The sequence below is a fragment of the Pagrus major genome, chromosome 17 (genome assembly GCF_040436345.1).
Source record: "Pagrus major chromosome 17, Pma_NU_1.0".
Taxonomy (NCBI): Eukaryota; Metazoa; Chordata; class Actinopteri; order Spariformes; family Sparidae; genus Pagrus; species Pagrus major.
The window spans coordinates 31,537,011-31,558,760 of record NC_133231.1 but is presented as its reverse complement, the minus strand read 5'-3'; the positions used below and the strand labels follow the sequence as shown (position 1 = coordinate 31,558,760).

General features: G+C 42.5%; 1 protein-coding gene across 1 annotated transcript in view; it reads left to right on the top strand.

The window, feature by feature from the left end:
• The window catches only part of LOC141011534 (collagen alpha-6(VI) chain-like), a 43,962-nt gene that overhangs the window by 3,124 nt on the left and 19,088 nt on the right, over positions 1 to 21,750 (top strand). Inside the window, exons 2-17 of the mRNA XM_073484699.1 lie at positions 3,816 to 3,920; positions 6,084 to 6,671; positions 7,894 to 8,451; positions 9,242 to 9,856; positions 11,266 to 11,829; positions 12,062 to 12,613; positions 13,209 to 13,784; positions 15,747 to 16,301; positions 16,390 to 16,742; positions 17,059 to 17,137; positions 18,190 to 18,335; positions 18,829 to 18,921; positions 19,277 to 19,330; positions 20,619 to 20,690; positions 21,077 to 21,103; positions 21,272 to 21,316. Coding sequence (XP_073340800.1) covers positions 3,816 to 3,920; positions 6,084 to 6,671; positions 7,894 to 8,451; positions 9,242 to 9,856; positions 11,266 to 11,829; positions 12,062 to 12,613; positions 13,209 to 13,784; positions 15,747 to 16,301; positions 16,390 to 16,742; positions 17,059 to 17,137; positions 18,190 to 18,335; positions 18,829 to 18,921; positions 19,277 to 19,330; positions 20,619 to 20,690; positions 21,077 to 21,103; positions 21,272 to 21,316 — 4,982 coding nt within the window. The remainder of the gene's footprint in view (positions 1 to 3,815; positions 3,921 to 6,083; positions 6,672 to 7,893; positions 8,452 to 9,241; positions 9,857 to 11,265; positions 11,830 to 12,061; positions 12,614 to 13,208; positions 13,785 to 15,746; positions 16,302 to 16,389; positions 16,743 to 17,058; positions 17,138 to 18,189; positions 18,336 to 18,828; positions 18,922 to 19,276; positions 19,331 to 20,618; positions 20,691 to 21,076; positions 21,104 to 21,271; positions 21,317 to 21,750) is intronic.

Here is a 21,750-nt window from a genome sequence, read left to right as displayed (position 1 = left end):
AAAGATTTTAGTACTTGGTATTTGTGAGGGAGTTCCTGCATGTTCCTGCATTCTTTCTAATAAACCTTTCATCGGGTTGGTCACTCAGTTCATTCTCTCGTGCCGTCTTACAATCAGCAGTAATGTAGTACATGTAAGTAAAGTGTGTCGCTGGTGACCAGGTAGAACTTGAAGTGGTGACGAGTTCTTAAAATGTATGGAAAGGGTCTTAAATAAGGTCTTAAAAGGTTTTAATGTAACTTCAGGATTCCTGCATAAACCTGGAACAAATAAAATGTATGTTTCTTACAATTTCAGAGCCATTATTGTGAAACTACTACAGTTTGTGCTGTGGATCAATCAGCTATTACACATTTTGATGTGCGGAGAATGTTTGAGGTAGATTTATTTGTCTTTTTTTAAACAGTGTTTGCAAAATGAAATGAAGGTTTTGTCTTTGAGTCCCGTTACGTCTGTTTGGAGTTCAGGAGTCTCACAGCCTGAGGACTGACGCTGCTCTGTAGTCTGGTGGTGTGAACAGACTGTGTCCTCTCAGCTCTGTGCAGACATCTCACTTCACTGATGACGCTGCTGCTGAGTGATTCCTGTAACTGCAGAGCCAGTGAGCTGTCAACTCTCTCTGCTGTTAACAAAGAAAAAAAAACAGTCAAGGATTTAAGTTGTTCATTTGTCTTTTTTAAGAATGTGGTGGGAGGTGGAGGAGGAGACTTGGACCCTACCCTTCATCCTCCTCTTCCTCTTCCTCCTCCTCTTCATCCTCCTCCAGAAGCTAACCTGCAGCTCCCTATATCACTCTGGGATCCTGTGTTTGGGTGCAGAGGGAGCAGATGCAGCAGCAGATCTGTAAGTGACTTTTAATGACTCTTTCTTCGTCAACAGAAATGTGGATTTTGCCCGTCTGCAAAATTAAAGTGGTGAAATTTGATTCAGGGACCTGCAGAACAGATGTACTGATAAAACAACTCTTTCAGCTGTCATTAATGTAGAGAAGAATCGTTTGGCGATTTTGAGTCGTTTTTTAATTATGTCTTCAAGCGATGAGCTTTGAGCTGCAGACAGAGTGTTGACAGACTGACTCACATGTTGTGTGTTGGGATTTGTTTACAGTCAGAAAAATGTAGAATAACAGCAGACTGATCCTTTAAGTGGGTAAAGTAAGTCATGACTGTGATGGGAGCAGCGCGCTGAAAGTGATTCAGATCTGCTGAGAGACGCGTTTGTTACTCACTGATGTTAATGAAGAAAGTTTAGCTTTTATTGTAACAAATCTGCCCCGAACAACCAGACACGAAGGCGTTAAAACCTGTTAATACAGAAACTGAAGAACGTGCACAAAATGTCTCTTGTCCTCGCAAATATTCGTTTCCTGTGTGTCAGATTTTTATCACACCTTTATTCTTTTGCACTATTTGTGCTTAATAGTTTTGTCTTTAATCAGCTTAATGAAATTATACTTTTTACAAAAGCAGGGGTCATTGAATGCCAACTCACCCAGAATTCAGAACTTTTCCCAGCTCATGTCAGAGATTTTCAGAATCTTACAGCTGTACTCTAAATACTTTTTTAGCTCTGAATTTTTAGAGTTTGTGCCTCAGAGCTAAAGTTCATCATGTTCGTGTTTCTCTGTATGTTGAATCTAACGTCTCTGAAACCCTGAGGATCATTAACAACATGTATTAATTTAAATAGTCATCAAATTAATAACAATATTTTTTTATTTTCAAACATTAATATCTTTTATATATATGTATATATATTTATATCTATATGTATATATATTTATATCTATATATCTATATATAGATATATAGATATATAGATATATACATTAATATCATTAATTCACTTTGTTGAGCCAAATGTTGATTCTGTTGAACTTCAGAGCTTAAAAACACACTGACTAACTGATGGAGACTGAAGATTTTCACCCAAGGGATTATTTTTATTTCCTGCTGAAGTTGTATTTTTGCTCTTTCAAGGTCCACTTTGTAAGAAAGTTGATTTTTAAGTCTCATTCCAAACTCATCAAGTACCCGATGTTTTGGGCGACCGACCCGTCCTACAATCTCAAAACGAGTTGCGAATGAGACCCAAAACCAACTTTTCTTACAAACTGGACGTTTAAAACATAAAACAACAACACATTTTTCATTCTTTTGGCTGTAATGTCACATTCAGTGGTGTCTTTTATTTCTGTGATACCTATTGAGCTTGTTTTTCTTTGCTGTTTTTTTCTAATGGTTTGCTTTGTTGCAGACTAGATCGACCAAGTAACTTGTAGATGCGACAGAACTCGTTAATACTACACAGAATCAACATTTGGTTAAATACAGTGAAAACTAGTGGAGACATTCATGTTTGAAAAAAAAATAAAATATTTATTGTCATTAATCTGACGACTGTAAAGATTCTGCTACAACTATTTAAATGAACACGTTGTTAATGATCCTCAGGGTCTCTGTGATGTTCAGGACACATTTCAACCCAATCCAGTGAAAAACCTGACGTTAGAATAAACACTAACATGATGAACATGTTGATGAAGGTTCTCAGTATCGTAGTCAACTGGACTTGAAGACGTTTCTCCTCTCATCCAAGAGGCTTCTTCACTTCTAACTAACTGGAGCTGCAGGCTTTTAAACTCTGTGTGGGAGTGTCCTGACAGAGTCGCTAAGGACACGTGTGAGCTTTGAGTTTCAGAGTCGTCAGGGCCACTTGTGGGTCGTCGACTTAACCGGCCTTCATGTGGTTTGCTGAGGTTAGGTGAGCCCAGGTGTGAATGGTTGTTAACTAACATGATGAAGTTTAGCTCAAAAGTGACATCTAGGGGAGCTGTAGGAAATTGCTCCTGTATATTTTATCAGAAGTTGGGGTGACTGAGGGAAGCACGGCGGCACAGCGGTCAGCGCTGTTGCCCCACAGCCAGACCGGCAGGGGCTTTCTGAGTGGAGTCTCTCTGGGTACTCCAGCTTCCTCCCACAGTCCAAACACATGCAAATGTTACGTTAATCAGTTAATCTTGTAGGCGTGATTGTTTGTGCCTATATGTCGGCCCCCATGAACTGGCGACTTATCCAGGGTGTATCAGCTGGGATCGGCTCCAGCCCCAGTGACTCAGCGGTTTCAGAAAATGGACGGTGTGAGACTGGAGCTAGACTGTTGGTATCTGTCTCTGGTTCCCATCCAACATTTCACCAAACAGAGAGTGCAGTGTTTGCTGCTGACAGGACATGCAGTTGGATGTAAAGCTGTTTCCATAGCAACACAAAACCTGTAAAGCTGTGTAGAGAGAGCAGAAATGATGACGGACGAGCCTCTGTTGCATCTCAGTGCAATCTCTTGTTCAGCACACACACATACACACACACACACACACACACACACACACACACACACACACACACAAACGAATGTGAATGGTTTCCAACTTCTGGATCAACATGATTAAACAGAATGACACAACAACAGACCTGCAAAATTATAAAAACCTGTCCAAAACTTCTCTATTCTTCTCTTTTCCCTCAAAATGTAGAGGGAGTCATAGAGAAGGCAAAACGTACGGCCCGATCCAGCGGGGGGACAGTTCAGTCCGAAAAGCAACTCTCCCTGGTTCTGCCCTCTCCTTACTCTCGTGCCTTAACCTGAAACCCAACTGGTACCCTACTCTAACTGTAACCTTAACTTAGGTCTAAAACCCAACCCTAACTTCAATCTTTTGACGTCTAAACCTAACCTGGAGACATAACCCTAACTTTAATCACACACACATTTAAATAATATTTTAGTTTATGTTCCTGTTGTGTCTTGTTTTGTAGGAAGAGAGAAACTTACCAGCTGTCCCAGGATGAAGGGAAGAGTGAGTCTTCTTTTCAGCCTCATCGTAGTGGCGTGTTCCTCTGGCGTCGCTGCTCAGGGGACAGGTGAGTGTTAAACAGAACGTGTGCGGTTGTGTGTTTGACGCACAGTATATGTTTGGTATTCATGTGGTTGAATTCATAAAGATCCCTGGAACCACAAAGCACATTGATGGGATCCATTTTAAAGAAAAATGGTGAATTAAATTGTTTTTATCCTCTCAACTCAATAATTTAAACATAGCACAAAAAGTAAGGAAATTTGTGTTTGGTAGATTATTTCTTTGTTGTAACGATGCTTCTTGGCAATAAATCTCATACCGTTGGAAAGCCTCTTTATTTCTTTATTAAATGGTGCCACATTTGTAAGGAACATGCATCTGTGGGATGAGCAGCAGAGCTTAGTTTGTGGGTTGTGCCCATGAAAAAAACAGCATTTTCTGCTATTGACTCTTGTTTGGTGGATTGGATGATTGAAGAAACAAGACATATTGGCAATTTAACTATTTATTAATTTAACAAACAGGAGCCTCAGTAGCGTGTGGAAGAACCATCCACAGCCACAACAGCCTGGCACCTCCTCCTCACGCTGCTCACACACTGCCGTGGGATGGCATCCCATTCTTCAACCAGCATTTGTCGCAAGTCAGCCAACGTGGTTGTGTTGGTCACTCTGGCACAAACAGCAAGCTGATCCCACAAGTGTTGAATGTGGTTGAGGTCAGGACTGCTGGCAGGTCATTACATCCTCTCCACTCCCAACTTCTGGAGGTAGTCTCTGAGAAACCAGCTCTGTGTGTGAGCAGGCTGGTGACCAGCATGAGGAGGAGGTGCCAGGCTGTTGTGGCTGTGTATGGTTCTTCCACACGCTACTGAGGCTCCTGTTTGTTAAAAATGTAGCACCTTTTAAAAGGGAAATAAACAGGCTTTCCAACAGTATAAGAGTTATTGCCAAGAAGCATTGTTACAACAAGAAATAATCCCCCAAACACAAATGTCCTTACTTTTTGTGCTATGTTTATATTGAAGCTTTAAAAACAAACAGAATCAAGCCCGAACTTAGGACAAGTTCAAACAAGAAGGCAACATGCAAAAAGTGCCCATATAAAAATAAAATGAGGAACATAAAGAATAAAAACAGGATGATAAGAAGAACACATCACATGAGAGAAGATAGATAGATAGATAGATAGATAGATAGATAGATAGATGGACGGACGGACGGACGGACGGACGGACGGACGGACGGACGGACGGACGGACGGACGGACAGACAGACAGACAGACAGACAGACAGACAGACAGACAGACAGACAGACAGACAGACAGACAGACAGACAGACAGATTAGTGAAAATAACTAGAACTTGTGGTTGTGACTGCTGGCTGTTCAAAAGCTGAAGCTGAAATTGCTGGCTTTAATTTATCTGAAGGAGCATGAAGAGTGAGAATGAAAGACTCAGACTATACCAGAGAGCTGAATGTTGTAACTGGAGTACCAGAGAATAAACTGCACTGACAGCTAACAGCATGAATCTGTATAGAGAAGGGGCTGACACACACACACACACACACACACACACACACAAACAAACAATTGTGTGAGTGTGTGTGGGATTGTGGACATGTGTGCATGCATGTATGTTTGACTGTGTTACACGTGTGTGCACGCTTGTGCACGCATGGTTCATTTTTGTACATGTACGTGTGTGTGTGTGTTTTTGTGTGTGTGTTTACACTTGTGCTTGCATGTTTGTGTGTGTTTGCATGTGTGTGTATGGAGCATATATGCACATATGACTGAGTAGGTTCTTTCTAAAGGTAATAATAATACTGATAATAATAAAGAGCAGAGCTCTGGACGCTGCCCAGGCTTTAAGACAGTCAGTTAAAATGTCCTGATGTTCTCTGTCACTTAAATCTAAAAGAATGAAACTCGCTCTCTCCTGTGTCGACTGTTAAAAAGAGATCATTTGTTATGTGAGGGGGCGGTTTGTGTGACACACCGTGGAAAGAGTAGTGTAAAGTAGATAACAACAAAAGCAAATGTATAATCTTAGTAGAAGCTACGTCCATTGTGTTTATCACAACACTTTAAATTGGAACTATTGCAATCGGTTCAATAATGTTTCATTAGTCATCAGAAGTTGTGACATTGTGACGTGTGATGTTATTCTGAGACTTTCTGTGAATACCTACCCTCTGCTGACCTTATCTCTCCCCTGTCCAGTGTGTGAAAATGCCACCGTGGCCGACATTGTCTTCCTTGTTGACGGCTCCTCCAGCATCGGCCAGTCTAATTTTCAAGAGGTCCGGAATTTTCTCCGCAGAATCATCGAGGCCCTCGACATCGGCTCCAACAGAGTTCGGATCGGCTTGGCTCAGTACAGCGATGAACCTTACCAGGAGTTCCTGCTGAAGGATCACACGGACAAGAGTTCCCTTCTGACCGCAGTGGAAGAAGTTCCCTACCGAATGGGGAGAACAGCTACGGGCAAGGCCATGGACTTCCTCCTGAAGCGGTACTTCACCGAAGAGGCGGGGAGCCGAGTCGGCAAGCGTGTGCCTCAGATCGCCGTGGTCATCACAGATGGAGAATCTGACGATGATGTTAAGGGACCCGCGCTGACCTTGAGGAAACACGGAGTCATAGTGTTTGGCATCGGGGTGGGACAAGCCAAAATGGAGGAGCTCCAGTCCATTGCCAACCAGCCGTCAGACCACTTCCTGTCCACCATTGAAAGCTACCAGGCTCTGCAGAGGCTGACAGACAGTCTGCTGAAAACTGTGTGCACCTCCATGGTGGACCAGAGGCACGGTAAGGCAAAGGATTGGATCAAACATGAGACAGTTGCTTATTTCCTAATTTGCAATAAAATACAAAAATTACCATCCAAGATAAACAACTGGCCCAAAGTCTGTCTTTTGAAATACACAAAATCCAAGAGCACCTGTGGCTGCTAAGATAATTCTAGGTATCTTTGTTTCTTCACCAGACCTGTTCATCCCACAGTGGTTCTCAATCTCACGGTCTGTTTTACAATTTGTTTATAACCGCAGATCTGTTCAAAAAGGTCAACTGATGACGGACATATCTTGGAAAGGTTTATGCCTGTTTTGTCAAATACAAGACTAGTGTATAGGTAGAAGGTGGTGAAGAAGGTGTCAAGTTCCTACAAAGTCTTGTTCAAACACATCCAAAGGCAAAAGTGTTCCCGTTCCAAATGTCCCATTAAATGCAGAATGAATCTCCTGCCGTCATAGAGAGCTGAGCTGGACATAATGCTGCACACATTCTGAAGGTGTACAATACATGGTGGGGGTCGACTGATATGACGTCTTTTCAGGGCCGATACCGATTCTTAGAAATCAAGGAGACTAAAAATAGATAGAGATATTTGAGATATTTGAGTTCATTTGCAGTAAAAATGAAAATCTCACACCCAGTGATGGAATAAACCAAAGTACAATTTACTCAAGTACTGTTCTTAAGTACAATATGGAGGTACTTTACTTGAGAATTTCCTTTTTTTGCTGCTTTTTACTTCCTCTCCACTACATTTTATGTGATAAATGTAGTTACTAGTTAATTTGTAGATTCAGATTATTCATGGTTTATAGGCTACTGATTGTGGCGTGTTACCAGTCACATAGTATTGTCGGTGGGAACTGTGTGAGAGGAAGTAGCACATTTTTAAATTAGTTTATTTTATCAGCAATCTGACAGAAAAATCACAGATACAGATAATCTAATAAATGCTGCACATTGGCCCGTCCTATAATCAGTCTACCTCATGATGTTGCTCCAGCTTGTGCCTGAAAACTGTTGCAGGTCGAAACTGAAATCCAACATTTTCTTACATGTCCTTCAAGCTAAAAGGTCAGTTAAACTTGGCTCTTTGGGCCTTTCTCCTCAATGATGAAATAACCAAGACTGTGAGGGCTGGCTGGCTGATTTTGAGCACACCTTCAGCCTGATAATCAGACTAGTCTGTTCGGTTATAAAATGTAATATGTATTTTGTCTTTGTCTTCTTTCAGCTCTGGTGGAGAAGTTTATGGACATTTTCTTCCTGGTGGACAGCGGCATAGCTCAAGGACCCTTCACTGTGTTTCGGAATGATCTTATCAAATTAATCACCCAACTCTCCATCGGATCGTCCACCAACCGTGTGGGTTTGGCCCAGTATGGTCAAGATACCAGAGTTGATTTCTCTCTCAATACTCATCAAACTAAACAGGAGACGTTGGGTGCTGTCAAACGTTTCCGCCTGCGCCCACAGTCCAACAGACCACGTAACCTGGGTGCTGCTCTAGAATTCGCCAGAACTAACTTTTTCACCAGTCAGGGTGGCGGCCGTGCAAGCCAAGGTTTTCATCAGCTGCTGGTCGTTGTGAGTGGAAAAGACTCAGACGATGGTGTGAACGAGCCGGCTCGTTTGATCAGATCAGAGGGGATAAATGTAGCTGCGATGAGTGCAGGTGCATCAATGGTTGAAATGGACTTACTTGCCAGTTCTAACCTCGCATTTGATTCTCCAAAAGTACTTCTTTTAAGAGATTTCATCCTGGCTGAGAAAGTGGAGATCACTACTGAAGGTGAGATCATCAAGTGTCAGTTTGTTGTAATTAAAGTCAAACCTCATGTAGTTTTGTGTTAAAGCGCTCAGTGAACTACATCGTCTCATCAACACACGTCACCAACACCAACAAAAGCTCATAAAAATGATGAAAATCACAATAAATCTGCTCATATTGACAACTGCAGTTCTGGTTCTGGTTCAGTTCTGTGAGCTGCTGATATACAGGAGCAGCTCTACAATGTTTCTCTACACTGTCGGCTGTGACGTCTTTATAATGACGTCACAGTCTGATGACAAACTGACAAACATCATATATGTGATTCATGACACAATAAGGTTCATGAGGGAAACAGGAAGGGGCGGGGCTTCAGCTCTCTATCCTCACTCATCATGAAAAATCTGACCAACCCAACCAATGAAGGCAACCAATCAGAGGCAGAGGAGGGCGGGACATAGCTAGAAAAGCAGTGGGGTCTATAAATACACCTGCTTTACAGACCGTGAGGAACAAATAAGAATGGCATTCTCATTTAAATACATTCTGACTCCGCTCCATATTGAGTGTCAAAACAACTGTTTGATATAAAATACCATAAGGTATAAAGACACTAAGAAATCAGTACCTTTCAAGGAATTTAAGCCGCCTTTGCAGCTGCAAATCAGACACTCGTATGCTGGTGTGTTAGCATGACATAGAACACAAAGCAGAATTTTAGAGAAATAGTGTTCCTGTAATATATTTCATGTTCAGAAATATTTGATTAAGTAGCAATGACTTAAGTTAACTAATTATACTCCATTCACAGATTGCAAAGGAGCCAGCAGGGCAGACATTGTGTTCATCGTTGACGAGTCGGGGAGCATCGGAACGCCCAACTTCCAGCTGGTGCGCGCTTTCCTTCACTCAATCGTGAGCGGCCTGCATGTCGGTCTGCATGATGTCCGAATAGGCATCGTTGTGTACCACGACAGACCCTCAGCACAGATCTACCTCAACACGTTCAATGACAAGGCAGACATCCTGCAGTTCATCAACATCCTGCCGTACCATGGAGGTGGTACAAAGACTGGAGCTGCTCTAGAATTCACCCGGGGGCAAGTCTTTATTAAGGAGAGGGGCAGCAGGAAGGATGTCCAGCAGGTGGCAGTGGTGATCACCGATGGTCAATCCCAGGATGATGTGAGCATAGCAGCAGCTAATCTCCGTCGGGCCGGTGTCACCGTTTACGCTGTAGGAGTCGAAGGTGCCAACAAAACACAACTGTTGCAGATGGCGTCTGACCCCCCCCATACGCATGTTTTCGATGTGGACAGTTTCACCAAGCTGAAAGGTCTGCAGCAGAGTCTGCAGAAAACCCTGTGCACGAACATCAAGCGTGAACAGATCACGGACAAGACAACCAAAAAAGACGTCAAAAAAGGTTTGGATCAGTGTTTTTTGATTGTCGGTTTTGGTTACATGACTACTTACAACTTCTGTGAACGTAGAAAGTCAAAGGTTAAAGGTGCAATATGTCTATGTAAAGTTAGCATGCTAACTTAAAACCTCTTTCTCCCAGTGGTCCACAGCTCCTGTGCTAGTGGTGTAAACAGCAACACTGCCCAGCTAGCTGCACTGCTAACTGAGCTAACAAGCTAACCGTAGCTACAGTCATAGAACAGAAACAGTTATTGGCAGTCAGCAGATAACCTGCTCTGGTGATATGTTTGTTGGCAGAAAGAATTCATCAAGTGTTCCTTTAAATTCCTATATATTGCACCTTTAAAGAATGTGTATTTAATAAGGGTGTCACGATTTCGAAATCGATCGAAATTAATTCACAATCTCGAACTTCGAATTAAAAAATGGAATCGTCGATGCTGCCACGCCCCCACGTCACGTCCGGTCGGCTGCCAAGGGGGAAAAAACACACGTGTTGAAGTGCTGGAGTCAGCCTCCTCTAACTGAGCTGCTAGCTAAGCCAGTAGCTATTAGCCAGTCAGACGATAGCATGGTGTTACACCATTCCTGTTCAGCTCCCGGACCGTGGGCAGGAAGCACAGGGGAGATGATTTCCTCCAGGGCCGAAGCTTCTGTTTACCTTCGGGGTGAACCCACTTTCACGTGTTGAGCTGGTCGGGAAATAACACCAGGGAGCTTTGCTGTATGTTGAGGAGCCGTCGCCTTTATTCAGCCAAACTGCAGCCTGTACTGTTCACTTTGTTGCTGTCGCTGCTGCTGCTGCAGTTTCTCTTCTGCAGTTACAAAAGAGAAACTACATGGCAGGTTATTTTGTTTAAGTTTCCAACTGACTGAAGATATAAGTTATTGTTACATTATGTTGTTAATAAAGGTTTTAAATTTGATAATGTAGTGTGGCACATTGCGAACAAAGGTCAGATATTACATTGCATAAAAGTCTAGTCTAAAAATGGCATAGCAACCTGTGCTTTAAAATAAATAAATGTAAAAAATCGAGAATTGAATCGAACCGTGACCTTAGAATCGAAAATTGAATCGAATCGAAGGATTTGGAGAATCGTGACAACCCGAGTATTTAATTAGTAACACACAAACTAAATTGTAAAGAGTAAAGAGATGAGGATGAGATGTGTGAAAACAACTGACTAAACTAACCCGAACTGACACATTTCTGGTCCCAGACTGCACATTGAAAGCCAGAAAAGTTACAGTTGGTCATAAACAACCAGCCTGTTCGCCAAAAACCATGTGTTCGTTTGAGTGATGGGATGTAAAATTGTACTTGTTGCCTCTTGAGTAGCTGTTCAACTTTTCCTCTCTTTGACTGTGTGAAAACAACTAACTGCTGTTGTTATTTTTATTCTCCAGCGTGTATACTGAAGGATGAAGCTGACATCTACTTCCTGTTGGACAGCTCAGAAAGCATCCAGGGAGAAGACTTCGATGAGATGAAGTCTTTCATCATCGAGTTCTTTCATAAATTCCATATTGGGCCACAACATGTCCGCTTGGGGCTTGTGAAATTTGCTTCTCAGGCAGATTTGGAATTTGACCTGGCAACATACTCGGATGCCAATAAACTGGAGAGAGCCGTGCGACGTATTATACCAAAAGGAGGTGTGACAGAGACAGGAGATGCACTAAAATTCATGGAACCCCACTTTAAGAAAGCATTGGAAACTCGTCCCGGAGTCCCAAAGTACCTGATTGTCCTCACTGATGGAAAGTCCACCAGACCCAGCGAAGTCCCACCTCATGCAGAACGCCTGAGGGAGCTGGGTGTCAAAGTCTTTGCCATTGGGGTGAGAGATGCAAATCAGGCTGAGCTGGAAGTCATTGCCGGCGACCGCGCGAGGACTTTCTATGTTTATCATTATGATGCCCTGAAGACCATCAGTGATCGCCTCTTGACAGCAGTGTGTACTCCAGCTGGTAAGGAAAATCTGACATATGGAGAGCAGAAGCTAAACCAGATTTGTTCCAGAAGTAAAAAGTAAAAAAAAAAAAAAATCTCCTTTGAAATTTTGCTGCAAAATACAAAAAATGCAGCCATGAAATATAAACGTAGTCTACCGTATGCTGGTAAAACCAATATTGCATGCAGACAGGAAAAGGGGGAGCCTTTTAACAACCCTGTTAACATTCCTATGTTCTGTGTCCACAGTTTGCAAGGGCATGCAGAGTGACATATTCTTCTTAGCTGACAGCTCTGGGAGCATCCTTCCACGAGACTTCCAGAAAATGAAAGACTTCATGAAAACTGTCATCGGCTCCATGATCGAGCAGAATGAGATGCACTTTGGTGTAATGCAGTTTAGCACTGACCAAAAAGTAGAGTTCCGACTGGACCGCTACAGCATCAAAAATGACATGTTGAGAGCCGTTGACGACATGACGCAGGTTGGTGGAGGAACACTCACGGGTGCAGCCATCACAGAGGTGTCGCAGTATTTTGATCCATACAGAGGAGGGCGTGCTGGTGTGGACAAGAGGCTGATAGTGATAACAGACGGTGAAGCCCAAGACGAGGTCACAGGCCCTGCTGAGGTTCTCAGGGCTAAAGGTGTGATGGTCTACGCCATTGGAGTAGAGAATGCCAACACCACCCAGCTGCTGCAGATCTGCGGTTCATCAGAAAATGTCTTTAACCAGAGGAACTTTGATGAACTGACGGACTTGCAAAGCAAGGTGACCTTAAAGCTCTGCGATCCGAGAGGTAAGAACAGTACCAGATTATCACATAGATCAGGCCTATTTAACAACTTGCCTCGAATGCCAGATTTGAAATAAAGCGAATCTGCCAAGGGGGCGGTTTTTACGTTCAGACCTGCAAAGTTGGGAATTTAAATAAAGGTCGTCTTTATTATATAAACAAAGGTTGACTAATATGTTTGACCCATGACCATTAAGGTTTTTCCATATTTTTGTGCTTATTGCCAGACATAACTAATGAATGGGCTAATTAATAAATGAGTAAAAGGCCAGAATGAGGTGGTTAAAGGGCTGCAGTAGGCCAACGGGCCGCCAGTTGAATAGGATGAGTGAAATGGATTGGTGACTAGTTTGCCAAGAGTCTCTTTGCTAACCTGGGCTAACTATATCTTAGACATGTCTCTGTGCTGGACACACAGAGGTTAAGACTTAAAGTCTTGAAGTCTCATCTTGTCCTCTTACTTTTGATTTGACAGCAATCACATGTATCTCCTAAAATATTAATGATTTTTAAATTACTGATTTGTCATTAGAAGACGATAAGAACTAATCAGTTCTTCACTTTCCGAGCTAACTCTTTGTCTTTTTTCTTCAACCAGATTGTAAGAAGACACAACAAGCTGACATTATTTTCTTGGTGGACAGCTCTCAAAGCATAAATCCAGAACAGTTCGAAAGTATGCGGAAGTTTATGGGGTCAGTAGTGGACCTAACCGCAGTTGGCAGTCACCTGACTCGCTTTGGGCTCATTCGCTACGCTGATGAAGCCCAATCTATTTTTGCTTTGAGAGACTATGAATCCAAACAAGAGGTTCGTAAAGCAATAGCAGAATTGGTTAAAGCGGGGAGGAACACCTACACAGGCGCTGCCTTGGACTACTCATTAGAGTACTTTACTGCTGAACATGGCGGCCGGAAAGCCCTCCAAGTGCCTCAGATTCTCATAGTGATCACAGACGGGGAGGCCACCGACCCTGCCAGACTGAAGCCGTCAGCTGATGCTCTGCGAAAAAGCGGGGTCACTGTCATCAGTATCGGAGTTGCAGGAGCCAACAGAGCCGAGCTGGAAATTATGTCTGGTGACGCATCAAAATACTTTTTTGTGGACAGTTTTGACGGCCTCGAAACTCTGCTCAAGGGTATTACTGATGTCCTTTGCAATTCTACCAAGAAAGGTAAGAGTGTGAATGACACTCACAGTACTATCAAACAAAGCTTATCCTGTAAAGTGTTGTCAGAAGTGAACAATTTTATATTTGATGAAACTTCATGTAAACGTAAAAAGTCAAAATCTTAAGTATGTTCACATATCTCAGCCCAAGATCCGTGCAAAACCATTAATTCCAGGTAGAGTGTCGTCAGTTCAAAGAAATTCATGTTTCTTTCTGAGCATAGTGAATTATTTAACAGTCATTTTTGGATCAGACCACAAAATGATGGGGAGCACCAGGAACTTTTTGTATGATGGTACTTCAATCAGTCAATCAATCAATCAATCAATCAAACTTTATTTATATAGCACCTTTCAAAAAAATCTAAATGCAGTTCAGTGTAATTGAAAAAAACAAGAAGGGATATTAAGAAAACAAAAAGGGGTTCACAGACTAATGAACACCGATTGCAAGAAAGCAAAGTTAAAATAATAAAAGAAAAATAAAATATAAATAACAATAGCGATAAAATCAAATATTGCATGTTAACGGTGAAAAAAATGTTAATACAATCAAAAATAATATAATAATAATATCAAGAACAGTAAAATGTTAATACAAATCTACATAAAATATAATTAAATAAGAATAAAGAGTTATGATAAAAAAAAAACTTAAAGTACGTATAAAAATTTAAACCACACAATTATAAGACACTACATAAAAGCCAGACTGAATAGATGGTTTTTAGTTTATGTTTCAAAGTATCAATATTTCAGATCCTCCGGCTGAAGGCAGCGTCGCCAAATGTTTCAGTTCTGCTTTGTGGAACGGCTAAAAGAGAAGAGCCGGAGGATCAGAGGGGCCGTCCTGCCTCAAAAACTAAAAGCATTTGTGTGATGTAGTCTGGTGCAAGGCCATGTAGTGCCTTCTAAACTAATACGAGAACTTTACAATCAATACGAAAACTAACAGGCAACCAGTGTCAAGACTTTAAAATAGGCATAATGTGTGTTCTTCTTCTGGTCAGCGCTCATGCAGCAGAATTTTTAATTAATTGCAGATGATTTATTGTATTCTTTGGTAGACCAGAAAGCAGAGTGTAACTTTAGTCTAGCCTGCTCGTTATAAAAGCCTGCAGTAGTCTCTCTGTGTTGCTCAGAGAGAGAAAGGGCCTCACTTCAATCAGAGTCAAATATCACTCCTAGATTTCTGGCTTCTTGGCTTTGGGTTGAGTCCTGGTGCATTTAGTTCAGAGGCCAGTTTCTCTCTCTGAGTCTTTGAACCAAACATCTGTACTTCTGTTTTGTCCTGGTTGAGCTGTATAAAGTTCTGTGGCATCCAGGCCTTAATATCTGAAATACAGGTAAAAAGTGATTCAGTCGGCTCGGTGTCATCAGGAGACATGACCACATAGAGCTGAGTGTCATCGGCATAGCAGTGGAAAGAGACGCCGTGCCTCCTGATGACGCTGCACAAACACACATCATATGAATGTCTGCTGAGGTAGAATTTAGAGTTGTCCACTACATACACTCAACAGTTCAGAAACAACACATTTTTCACAAAAATTACCTGCAGACCACCGTGGTCACGATGCTCTGGTGAGACAGTTTAGGGCGCGAAAGCAACATGCAGGTCAGAAAATGGCTGAAGGTGTCCTGGACCAGTCGAATCACTAGAACAGCAAAAGTGAGAACATCCTTCACCACCAGTTAGCAATTAAGTTTACTGGAACATGTGACCAGGCTGCAGATTTGTGCCACCGTTCTCTGAGAATTCTGCACCTGCCCCACCTTTTTGTCCAACTTGATCAAAATGTATAAATGTTAGATTACTGAGAGACCTTAAACAACAGGAAATCAGGGAGCTGAGAGTGTGGTGAGGCCAAACGTAAACTACGCTGAACAGTACAGTGATAATTTCACAACACACTTGTTCATTAGTAAAGTGGACAAATGCTTTTCTCTTGTTTTGCTTTGGCAGTTTGCAAGAATGATCTGGTACTTCTACTCGATCAGTCTGAAAGCATCGAGGAGGTAAATTACGCGCTGATGAAAAAGTTCTCTGCAGATGTCCTGAACAGCCTTGAAATCAATGATGAGTTTGTGCATGTTGGAGCTGCACAATTCAGCGATTCTCTTCTGCCTGAGTTTTACCTCAACAAGTACTCCAGGGGGCAAGAGATCATTAGACACCTCCTCGCAATGAAGAAGAAAGGTGGATTCACCTACATTGGAAGGGCCTTGAAAGCCATTAAGGAGTTCTTCACACCAGCACGAGGCAGCCGTGATAAAATGACCAAGAATCTGCTGATGATCACAGACGGTGAGTCTGAGGATGAAGTGGAGGAGACGGCTGACCTCCTCCGGGAACTAGGGGTTAATGTGTTTGCAGTCGGTGTTGGAGACGTCCACGACCTGGAACTCTTGCAGATCTCTGGCACCCCAGAGAGGGTCTTCAAGGTGTCAAACTATAAGGCCTTGCCATTCATCAAGGATGACATAATAGACAAAATGTGCCAAACGGAACCGACCCCAGGTGAGTTGAAAAGTCTCCCCTTCTTTCCCAACATATTCCTCTGTGTCTGTGACTGCCAAAGGTAAAGACTTATCTCCCTTTGCTACAGAATGCACCATTGATATCGCCGTGGGATTTGATATTTCTCAAAGAACCGGAGCCCTCGGCGAGAAGCTGGTCAGCGGCCACCCTTTGCTCAAGGCCTTCCTGCCGTCGATCGTTTCTGCCTTTTCCCAAATAGAAGGCCTGTGCTGCACCCCTGGACCCATCAAGACCCAAATCGCCTTCCGATTGGTCAGTCGTGACGGAGGTCTCCTGTACGACACAAACTTCGAAGGCTACAGCGAGGATGTCGTCAAGAAAGTCATGAACCTACCGCTGTCCGAATCGACCTACTTCAACACCGACCTGCTGAGCTCCTTCATGGAGAAGTTCAGGGCCAGGTCCCAAGCTAAAACGAAGGTAAGAGCGACACAGATTTTAACCCTGCAAGATCACTAGTTGGTGCTTCTACGTCCTTTAGCCACACTTTACATTCAGTATATACCTTACGCTGGGTTCAGACAGGACGCTGAAGCGCCGCAATTAGTAATGGAAATGCAAAATATTTCCATATCTTACATTAATGACCGGAGAAGAGCAGGCTAGTTTACTGCCCACGCCTCTGCTGGGAATCACTATAATGACTGAGACAGTTTACAGAGCTGTCAGAATGAGGTGATCTCACAACAGACGCTGACATTAGAAACAGTCTAACGTGTCTGACCTCTTCTGTCAGGTGCTGCTGATCTTCTCAGACGGACTTGATGAAGAGGCGATGAAACTGAAGAATGAAGCAGTTCTTCTGGAACAGTCTGGTAAAAACTGGGAACTCACGCAAAAACTCCTTTTCTCTGCTCAGATTGTTGCATGGTTTTCCATCTTCTACTGTTAAGATCAACAAAAGCAGGAAAAGCAGCATCTTAATTGATTCAACTGCATTTTGATATTATTGATTGATCTATTGATAAGTTTTTCAGTTAATCAATTAATCAATTAATCGTAAACTTGAATAAAGTCAGAAAATAAAGAAAAATGGGTGCCTTTGTACAGCATGCAAGTTCTTTTCTTCGATTTGTTTCCCTTTTCTTTAGAAAAATGCTCCTTCCTAACTTAGTGTTTGTCGTAAAGTTTCCAATAGGAAGTATCGATCGATCAGCGAAAAACTGTGTTATAAGAAGCACCTGAGCACCTGCTGGGCTGGTTATTGGAGCACTTTGCAGTCAAGCATGAGAATAAAAAGTATATGTTTGTGTTTATATATGTATAGTAGAGGGGAGATGTGTGAGATACACCATCTTCTGAAGTTAGCATCCTTCTAAACAGAAAAATACAACCGTCCACCGTCTGAACTCAAGTTTCTCTCTGTGACTGAACTCAGACGAGCTTCATCTCCTCGTTAACTCATCGTCAAACACACTTCATTCAAACTGGACACAAACTGAGTCACAGTCACCAGAACAGTGTTGGTTTGTCTCCACACTCACCTCTGGTTCGGTCCAAATAAATCCTCAGTTCACAGAGTAACACGTGGAAATATTCAGACTTTACACGCTGATGATGTCCACATATTCCAATTATCTAAAGTCCATTGCAGTTTCGGATAATTAACAATACAATAACTGAGTATTATGTCCTTTAGTTTCTTTATGTAAAATCTGTGGAGAGAGGAGTGTCAGTGTGATCTACGGTGGCAGATCGCACTGTTCAACAGTTTGGAGGAGAAAATAGTCAGACAGCCTCTTTTCTTCATCTTCATCTCTTCATCTAACTTCATCCTTCCATTGAGTCACTAACTATCGCACCATGTTGAACACATGAAGTCGTCTCAGACAGAAAACCTGCACTGTGTTTTGTTAATTGTCTGCAGGGGTCAGCGCTCTGCTGACTGTCGCTCTGGAGAGAGCGCATAATGCTTCCCAGCTGAGGGAGGTGGAGTTCGGCCGAGGATTCGGCGACCACACTCTGCTCAGCATCGCCATGCGGAGCATTCGCAGCGCCATCTACAATCAGATTGTAAGTGTTTCATGGTACTTCTGCTAAGCACAGGTAAAACAGCCTGAAGGCCTCAATCAGCTTCACCAAGCTAGTTTGTATGAAAACAGCCAACACTTCCAGACAATCTCCCCTTAAGACGCTCGGGTTCAATACCATTTCTAATTTTTTACCCCTACCTCCCCCGTTGCCCCTCAGAGGGGTAGTGGTGGAAATCTCCCCCTTTGAAATTGGACAACCCTTCAAAACCCTCATATGTCATCAGTTGTCGCCAACAGCATTAATGTAAACAGACACAACCGAATATTTCCAATATGGCGTCTTCAGCTGTGGTGATTTCTCTTGTGTCACTGTGGCAATCAGGACGCCCGACCCAAAGGCCTGTACGTACAAAATGGGTCAGAAATGGTCACTCAACCCCGAAGCTGTCGGAGTGACCTGTTGTCTGTTACTCTTTGTTTTTTGAAATCAGGAAATTCTCATTGTTTTCTGTTTATTGTTTTCTCCTCTGCAGAACATGGTGTCAGACAGGGTGTGCTGTAACGTCTGGTGCAAATGTGTGGGACCTGAAGGCAGTCCTGGCGATCGGGGCCGCCCGGGGTCAAAGGTGACTGGATATACTCACCTTAAGACTTGATACATGAACGTTTGGGAAAACTTGACAAAATTAATAAGAAGGCTGGTCTGAGACACATATTTCAAGAGGATGTACTTCACTTTAAGTCCATTTTCCATTCATTACAAGGTTAACCTCATATGTCTGCATGTTTTTCACTGTTCTCTTCTGGGGGATAACAATGTGTTCAGAAAGTGATAGTACGGGAGGTCAACAGTATTTTCCTCAAGGACATTGTTCACATGCAGTTCCAGAAGGATATGAAATTAGCTGATTTAATTCATTTGTCACTTTTGTGAGTTTCTGTTAATGCTTCTGCCGCTTATCTTGTGTGTTTTATAAATAGGGTGGTCCTGGAAAGAACGGTCTGCCGGGTTACCCGGGAGAGGAGGGAGCCTCTGTAAGTGCTTCTTCCACACGGTGTTTAAAGTCGCCCTCCAGTCCAAACTGTGTTTCTCTTCTTGTTCCTCCAGTCGAATGTTGAAGCTCCACTGTGTAGAATGATGTCTGTGCACAGTTTGTTTCTAGAAAGGCTGTTTTCACATTCGCTGCTCAAAGTGTAAATTTTCTCAGATCAGATTTTAAGAGGCGGATCCTACGAGCATGATTTGTGACATCACAAATAGTTCGGAGGCCAATAGAAAGCCGATTCACCCCCCCTCTCTTGGACCAACGTGGGACTATATTATGGACAAAAAATGTCTGTTGGTGACGGCGAGAGACAAATAATGTTCTGATCTCGTTTGAATCGTGTCATGAGTCATACACGTTTGTTTGATGTTTGTCAATTTAAAAAAAGATCATTTAAGATGACGGCCATGTTTGCGTCAGCAAGATATGTTATGCGAGACGATGTGGTTCACTAAGCGCTTTAACACAAAACTACATGATATTTTACTGCGTAAGCTACGTTCCTGACTTGCCAAATGATCTTTGACAAACATGTTGTGTGTGATTCATGGCACGATTCAAACAGGAGCAAACATCCGTCCCTCCTCATTGGACGGCTGCACAAATGTTTTTAAAACAAGGTCCCAAGGGGCGCACTGGAGGGGGAGGGACTTCACCTCTCCATCTTGGTCCAATATTCAGCAAACAGAAGTGTGATGTGGAAACTTGAAGCCTCCAGTACACGTACACTGAGAATGGACTTTGCAGTGAAGTAGGAGACATCTGGTGTTCAGCAGTTAAACTTGTGAAATTGAAAATATTTGTATGTTAATTTATTCTGGAGTATTTAATGAGGGAGTAGGAGTGGCTGCCATTTTAATGTGGTAATAATACTTTCTGCAAAAACCACGTCAGACACACAGAGTAGTTTTGTGTGGAGGTGATCTTTAATCATTTTATACCAGCTTTGGTGAAGATGTGATGAAACTAGGAGGAGGGTGCAGCCAGATACACACCAACATTAAGATGTGGTGAAACACAAATCTGACAGATCAATGGGACCGAATTTGCAGAACTATGCAGTATCTCAGTGCGAGTCTAGTTTTCATAATGTTTTGGTTTTTGATGGTTATGGATGTCTTCTTGTCTGCTGCTGAAGTCTGTCCTGTAACACACTGGAGATAACACATGTATATTTGAGCTTTACAGTCCGAGTGAGTGTTATCTGGATCTGTTGATACCTTCTGGACTCCGGTGTTGGCTGCTGTGTCACTGCTCTCTGTGTTTGGCTGTTGCAGGGTGAGCGAGGACCTCCTGGACCGAAGGGACCTCCGGGCACCAAGGGCTGTCCTGGGATCAGAGGAGAGAAGGTAGCGTACAGAAAACATTGTCAAAATTGCAACTTTAATCTTATAACTTCTGACACAGAAGTCACTGGATATAAACTAAATAAAACTCAGCAGAACAGTGTTGGTTTGTCTCCACAGTCACCTCAGTTCACAGAGTAACGTGGGACAATCTTCCGGCTCTACGTGCCGTTATCACGCGTAGCTCCACGGCTAACTGAGCTAACTTGCTTACAGCAGTTAGATCGTACAGAGTAACAGTTATAGAGGTGAAGCTGCACCGTGTTTTTGGGGGCTTCCTGCATATTCTGTCTATTTCTTTCGAATTACACCTTTAAAAATCAGATGTAGTAAGCTGATGTTGCCTGTCAGATGTTGTTGTGTGTAAATCCTGTTGTTTGTGTCCGCAGGGCTTAAGAGGAAACTCAGGCAACGCGGTGAGTTCACCAGGACGTCTGGAACGTAAAGACAAAAATCAATTAAGCAAAACAGTAATGTGAAGCGCTGCATTTACTGAAGGATGTCTGACAAGAGTTTCAGTTTGGAGTCTGTCTCACAGAAGAATAACTGTAGATGTGACAGTCGTTTCTCTTCCAATGCTGCAGGGTGAGAAGGGAGCAGATGGAGTGGATGGAGTCCACGGAGAGGAGGTATGAATGTCAACATTATAACATCGTATCAGCAGCTTTAGTTTAAAGTAAGCAAATAGATAAACAAAGGACTCGTATTTTTATATTTTATCATCTTGAATCCTGATCCAGCCCTCGTTAGCTTAGAACAATACGCCTCATGCAAGCACGACTCGTTCAAAACTGATTTTGTTCTTCAGCGGCAGTTACGAGTCGTCTCGTTGCATTCAACAATTTTCTCATTGATAGGCCTCAAAATGAAATTCTCAAGTAGTCCAGATATCATGGACACGTCATAAACAGCCTCCTCTTTTCAGAAGTTATAATGTGTTTTTCTTAATGAACTTGGAGTTTAAATATGATAAGGAAATAAACAAAAATGAAAATGAATAACTAAAATAACTTGAGGTCGGATGAGTTTATACTCTGTGTATATCATCATTATCATGTCTTGC